This window comes from Ochotona curzoniae, unplaced genomic scaffold (genome assembly GCF_017591425.1).
Source record: "Ochotona curzoniae isolate NIBS_2020 unplaced genomic scaffold, NIBS_Ocur_1.0 contig_1880, whole genome shotgun sequence".
Lineage (NCBI taxonomy): Eukaryota > Metazoa > Chordata > Mammalia > Lagomorpha > Ochotonidae > Ochotona > Ochotona curzoniae.
Window position 1 is genome coordinate 17073 of NW_024465240.1, and position 7744 is coordinate 24816.

General features: G+C 35.0%; 1 protein-coding gene across 1 annotated transcript; it reads right to left on the bottom strand.

Moving 5' to 3' along the window:
• Window positions 1-2538: 2538 nt before the first annotated feature.
• On the bottom strand, window positions 2539-3423 carry LOC121149057 (putative vomeronasal receptor-like protein 4). The gene has a single exon (XM_040969488.1). The coding sequence runs from the start codon at window positions 3421-3423 to the stop codon at window positions 2539-2541; it is 885 nt and encodes a 294-aa protein (XP_040825422.1).
• Window positions 3424-7744: the final 4321 nt, after the last annotated feature.

Genomic DNA, 7744 nt, shown 5'->3' on the forward strand with positions numbered 1-7744 from the left:
TTTCATTATGACTATTATTCTCTAGTTCTGACTATAGGGCATTCATAGGCATTGCTTGTTAGGGTCAGTGAACAGTGGCAAATTCTTTCAATTTGTTTGTTCACAGGTCCTTATTTCACCTTCATTTGCAGATAAGAGATTTGCTGGATACAGTATTGCAAATTGAGTGTTACCTAAGGACCTGGATTATGTCTGTCTATTCTCTGCCAGCCTATAGGTTTTATGATGACAAATCAGCTTCCAATCTAACTGAGGACTGTCTAAATGCAATCTCACATTTCTGTCACATTCATTTTAGAATTTTGTTTTATTTTTGCTGAATATTTGTCTATAATTTGTCATGATTTAAAAAGTTCCTGTCATGCCAATTAATGATTCATTGTGTTTCCTGTACTTGCATATCCCTCCACATTAGGAATATTTTATGCTAGTATTTTACTAATTGTGCTCTTAATTCATTCTGCATTTCTACACCTTCAGGAACACTAAGATGCTTCTATGTGGTCACTTGATAAGCTCCCAACATCTAGTGATTTTTAGTTTCTCTATTTTTTGGCCTGGATTATTTCCAAGGATCTGTCCTGTAACTTGCATAGCCTTTCCAGTTTGTCATCAAGGTCACTGTTAAGGGTTGCCAGTGTATTTTCTGAGTAACATATTGAATTCTTCATTTGCAATATATTTCAGTTTGATTTCACTTCTATATGTCTACCTCAGCAATATTTTTCATCTACATAATGTATGGGTTTCTTTAGGTCAGTACTACATTTCTGCTCATTTTGTAGTAATCTTATGATCATTTTCTGAAATTCCTTTTGATGTATTTCATTAACCGCTTCATACTCTACTATAGAACCAATATTATCTTACTTTGGGGAAGTCACATCATCTTCCTTGATCTTGTTTCTCGCATTTTTCCACTAAGTGTTAGGAATTTGCAGAAAATTTTCTTGGTCTTATTCTGTGGTGGCTTTCATTTCCTTTAACTATGCTTCTTGTGCAAGTATCAAATTGTTTGTACTTTTGCACCATGGATCTCTGGGAAGTGCTCAGGATGGGGAGAGAATCCAGGGTGTTACCCAAGTTCATATTAGATTTCTCTTGTCAGCAGCAAGGAGGATACAATGACATTTATTGACAATATCACAGCCTTATCCCCTCTCTTCCAAGGTGATCAATGCCTGTGGTTAGAGGATATGAATCAATGTTAAATAGTTTATATAAAAGCTTGTCAAACTATTTCAGGTGCAGAAGGTTGTACCCAAAATTCATTACACTCACAAAATGCTTAAAAATGTAAGAAAAAAAAATTTGAGGATTTCTAAAAAGAATGGCAAAACAAAGAAGGGACCAAAGAAGCAACTTTTACATTCATGTAAGAATATCAGGTGTATAACAGTCTATTTGGATTATTCAGATTGGAGATAGAAAAAGAATGAGATATAATCAACTGTGAACATCACAGGCTGACTTATAAAAATCAATATATTGTTTTTTACACAAGAAATAAATTAACTAACAAGATAAAATCTGCACTACAAAATTTGCCTTTGCAGTGATATTTGAATATGTAAGTCAATAAAATAAATATGGACGAATTCAAACCAAATGATATGAAAGCATATGATTATAAATGCATGTTTGGAAAAAAGCAAGTAAATAACTGTTAAGTATAGTGAAATTACTCAATACATAACCTGTGCTAATTGAAGAAAACATCTGCTGACAAACTCAGTTTGTTCACTCTCTATAAATTGAACCAAGTTTAAAAAAAGACAACTGAAGTGTAGTTTTAACACAGTTAGGTTAAGTACATTAAAACAGATACAAATTTATAATGTCCTTGAAATTATACTCGTATATATAGACAAATTCAATTGAGAATAAATTAAATAATCCAGCATTTATATGGAATGTATAAAAGAAATGAAAGTATTACACAACCTTTCCAAAACTGACCACAAGACAAAAATATGTGCATTCAGAAATTTACTGTGTCGATAAATGAACATTATTTAAAAAAAAAATAAATACATCCTGTATGGTGTGACCTCAAAGAGCAAGAAAAGCTAAATAAGTGAGTGAAGGATCCTAATCTACAAAATCAAGATTAAATTTACAAGAGCTTATATAGTGTAACAACAAAAACAAATGTTTACCATTACAGACAAACTGTAATGCTAGAATTAGATATTTAGTTAGTGGGCTTTCAACAAGTAAATTTAGATTATTTTCCAAAGCAACAAGACCTAAAGACTAGGAGTCAAAAGGAGCTTCTTATGAGCAAACTCAGAAAATGTTTTCTACTCAAAATGAGGAAAGTGCAAGAGGCAGAAATGTCAATACAAGAAAAATATAAAACCAAGAAACTCATAGATTTGGCAGTGTCAAAGTGAAAATAAATTAAACACACGTTAAAATGCAAATAATATTCTGCACATTTATAGTACATTAAAATTCTGGATTTATGAATATTTCAACAACATATTTTATTTTTTCAGACTTGCTTCATCAGCATTACAATTATTGTCAAATCAATCACTTTTTTTTAAGAAGACCAAGAATCCTATTATCAGAACTAATATGTATCAAAGGACTGACAGTGGCATAGATGTTTCCCATAAACCTCTGGATATCCACAATGCCTGGCTCATATTTCCACAGTATGGATGAAAAGGCTGAGATGGTGATATCCACACAGTACATAATCACGAATAAACTCACCAGCACTAGGACAGTGCAGGTGGCCCGTTTTGCTGGGGAGGTTCTTGGGGAAATGCTCATGTTGTGAAGGTACTCAGACTTCCTTCGATGGCGACATAAGAAAATCACCATGTACATACTGGAGAGCAGCATGATTCCTACAAAGAAGACACTCTGGGATAATTCAAGCATAAAAAATATTTTCCTGATGACAGAGTTCATTGAGGAAAATGAGCAGTACTTGCTGACATTGAGTAGATTGGTCCTGTTAGAATGAGCTACAGTGTAGATGATCATATTGCTACTGGAAGATAGGTTGAGGAACCAAATACAAAAGGAAGCAATGACAATATAATTTGTTAGTTTGTATTTAAATGTTGACAAATAGAAAGAGCTGGGACTGATGGTGATGACCTGAACAATGCTCAGGAGACAGGTGCTAGAAATAGAGAATCCCCTCATCACCCTACTCAGGTAGAACAAAAGCTTGCATTTCAGTTCATTGGGAAAAGTTGGCCATTTGAACATGTCTGCAGATAAAATATCCAGAGCAATAACTAGCATCACTAGGTGCACAAAGGCCAGTTGAAAGGTGGTTATATCAGTAGGCCTTGGCCTATGAACCCGGTGGATTGTGAAGATGTGGAAGACAAGGAGGAAGACATTGGCTAAGATGCCAATGCCAGCTTGGAAAGTATACACATTTCTTAATGATAACATAAGTGGAGGCTTTGTTCATCTCAGCAAACTTGGAAATATGTCAGCTATCTGTAATACAAAGGACAAACCTTGTGTCACCCATGAACTTCATTTTGTCATAAAAAATAATCACAAAACATCATTTCTATTTTACCCACTTATTTTAATAACCTCTGCATTTTAGTAGAAATTCTTTTTAATAAAAAAATAAAAATTTATTACTTTCTCTATAACATGATAAGTTGTCATCTTATATCATTTTCAATCTTTTGAAGACCTCTATATTTGTGTCTCTCTCAAAAAAATCTGAGTTTTAATTTCATTTTCTGTACCTTTTCAAGTACCCTCTACATATATGCACACATACATGAAACAAAATGACTCAAATACAGAGATAGCAGAAATATAAAATCCTTCCTAAACTATGTCACTTGAAATGAGTTTACAGAGGACTCAGTGCTTAGTCAATTAAATGGTTGTTGAACATTCTTCAAAGCATTAATCTGGGAGGGCAAAAATATTTGTGAATCATAACTGTTAACTGGTTGTTCCATATACTTGTATTTGCACAGTTAGCACAACATGGAGCCAGGAGAAGCATTCAGATCAAGTTGACAACATGATTGATTACTTCCACATTGGAGAGATCACAATCAATCAATTTTAATATGTAAGCATAGAATATTGTCTGTGCAATTATTTAAGTTAAATATGTATGAAAATGCATTGGTCTATTTCATGCATCATGAGCCATTGAGTAAAACAAATTAATTTTAAAAGGGGAGATCAGGGAAGAATTTTAATATTTTCTTCTTCCACCACAGTAATATTTGGCTGATTCTCCCTAACTCATGGTCCTCATCATGTACATGCCTGCCATGCCCTGAAACAGATTTGATCCTAAATATCATCAAATGTCCTCCTTTTCCAAGAGACTCTTGATAACATCCAAATTGAGAGATAAAAGACCTGGTTACTATGAATGAACATTGACAGCCACAGTGAAATATATAGGTAATTTTTCTCTGAAAGCTGTCAAAGTTCCCATGATCTTACAAATGATAATTGTTTATAGCACATATATGAGTCTGAAAATACCATTATTTGAGTTTCAAGGCGAATCTTGTATTCTGTATTTTCATGTGAGTCATTTACCCATCATGGAAGGATCACTGCAATAAATGCTACTGGCCTTAAGAAAGGTGACATCAGAAAATTTGGCTATTGCCAGGTATCTCTGAATCACATTCTAAAAGGCCTTGGATTTGACAGGTGCATGAAACAGAGTAGCAAGATGGTGAGAAACCATCTGCAAAACTTGAGGACTAATTAGAACAAAAAGTGTGTTTTTAAAATGAATTATGCAAAACTAAAACGGATACAGAGGGAGAGAGAAACATCCTCTGATGTACAATCTCTAATGTAAAATTTCTTACCAAAGAGGCTACTTAATCACAATCGTTTCTTTCAGAAAATTATTCCATATGACATTTTTTCTTATGCTGAACTCAGCAGCAGTTATTTGAGTAGTGCTATAGTATGAATGCTAAATTGAGCATTATTTTATGAATGAATGAATGTACACTGATTTCTGTCTTCTGTATAGATTTAAGAATAAGAAATATCTATGGTTAAAAAAATATTGTTGCTTTATTACTATGCTAATCACAAGTGCTATCATTATTGTAAGTTTTATCATATTTCTTGAGAGGCATTTGAAGACATATGACATCATTCACAAGACCAAAATTTAATCAGAAATTCTGATGAAAAAATAGGTGTGACTAGTTGACAGTGTTTCCATGGAGTTAAGTTATCTGGTAAAATCAAGCAGATAACCATCTTTTCTAACATGATTAACTCTACTCAAAACACATTTTAAAATAAAAGCAACAAATTCTAGAACAAACAGGATAAACCTCTGATAGCATTGAATTACTACACTATGTCACCTCTTCTTTAGAAGTGGAATTTAATGTAGATAAACCTAAAACACAGAGTTAGTGATGACCATATGCACAATCTCACAACCTGAGTTTCCAGTAAGATTCAGTAAAAATAAATAAATAAATAAATAAACAATATTTTCACTAAGAGGTAGGAGACAAAAATAACAGCAGGACAAGGCAACAATCATAAGCACTAAACTTGAGTAAATTCAAAGTTGCTTCCTAAAAATGCATTGTTAAAATCGTGAGGATCAAGTAGACATCAGACAAAGAAAAAAGCTGTGTTAGTAAGGACTAGTCTCATGCTTACCTGTGTATCACTCCAATGAGGTCATACCCTAGCAACCTGTTAAATGTTGAATTTAGACAAAAGTGAAAAATGTCACCTGTGCTCCATGTCCGCCTTGGGTCCACGTTACGTAACTTCACCTTACGCATAGGGCATCAGTGCACTATCACGAAAGCATGTTGATTCACTTCAGGGCACTTGTATGCTGCTAGATCAAAGATAATTGAAAAAATGAGTTAAATTGAAATGTGTTAAATGCGTTAAAAGCAATTCCAACTCAGGCTGGTACAAAACTACAAGTATACTTTTGCAAAGCTATTCACTCATGTATAAATATAATTGATAAAATTGCCAATTTCAGTGATCTAAGATTGATACCATAAGTGTAGAACTGTCAAAAACTATCCCAGAACCCACAAACCCTTGAAAAATACTATACATGAGAAGAAAAAAAAAGAAAGACACTCACCCAGCTAAGCCTCTGATGTGAACACATTGTGAGATGATTCCTCATGATGTGGTTATAAGAAAGTGATTTTAGCAGCTCATCTCCCCCCAGGCCCATTACTTTCATTTAACTTGCAGAAGCAGGGCAGCTCTGGCCTTGTCATCTTTAAAGGTGTAGCCACCCCAAGGAAAAGTAAACTTTCCTGTGTTCTTTGAGGCAGCAGAGGAGAGCAGCTGTGTTCCACTCTTCTCACCTGTGGGCTCATTTCTCCAAGGCAAGCCTGCCTGGGCATGTTGTCTGCTCTCAGTCCCTGCCAAGATACAAGAGGAAAACAATAAGCTTGACTTCAGCACAGGTACAAGCCACAACTGATTTCTCAAGTTATCCCCATCGAGAAATGTGATGGGATCACTGCTGGTTCTCTGGTGGAGTTAGCATCTCAGCGAAAGAATGCAACAACTGAAAATTAGGAAACTGTTCACTTATGCTATCCAACTAAAGAAAAGATATCTTTTCTCCAAGGGGACATATCCCTGAACCAGGGCATTTGCATTGCTAGCAGAATCCACATTGCATTTCCTCTATTCAACTTCAAGGCAAGTTCATTTCTAGAGGGGCATGTAGTGTACTCCAAACTTCAGAAGCAAAGTGGGCCAAGGTTAAGATAACACCAAACCTGTGGTGCGGTGCCACCTCCCGCTAAGTCTCCTCCAAAAACTTCACTCACAACACTTTTTATTTCATAAACACAGAAATACAAAAACTACCAGTTACACCCACCAACCACCTTTTTGTCACTTTTACCCCTTGATGAATCTGATACCTTCTGATTTTAAAGTGATGATATATTTCTACAAGCATATCCAAACTTGATCAAACCCCATCACACTCTTGCGTCCATACTGGTGGATCCTTGAAACATCCTCTTTACCTATCTGAGTTGTGGGAGACCCACCCTTCCCAGTCAAGTATGAATGTTGCTATCAAAGATGGAGACTTCTATATAAGCAGACATGCTAGATCTTCACTGCCAGACTCACAGAGTATAACTGTTTCTTTCCTGTTTCTGTTTCTGTTTCTGTTCCTGCTATTCCAGATAATCTTATTTTATCTTTTTTTAATTTTATGATATAGTTGCATAGGCTCTGGAATTTCCTTTCACCAGCTTCCTCATGTCCGCTTCCACCACCGATTTCCCCTATAAGATTACAGTAGTATAGTCCTTCATAACAGTCATAAGTCGATCATTCTATTTAAGTGTATCTTGACATTATAGCTATGACATTGGCAGAGAATCCAGCATCCTATTGTCACAATATATTTCTTTTTTTTTTTTTAATTATGTTGCATTATGTGACACAGTTTCACAGGCTCTGTCATGCTAGATGTCAGGAAATTAATGTATGTGCCTCAAGATTAATTTTTATATTTTCCTGTAGTCTTTCTAGGATAGGTTTTCAAAAATAGAATATGCTTCTACATATGTTCTGCTATTGAAGGCTCTCTAAAACACACTTGTTTTCTACCATGCTACCCAGGTGGGTTTTAGGACTGGGAAACTATACCAGGGCCTGGGCCATCAAAGTAGGCCTGGGTACTCTCACACATTTGTATTCTTGGGAAAAGGGTGAGGAGAGCATATAGGATTGGCATGCT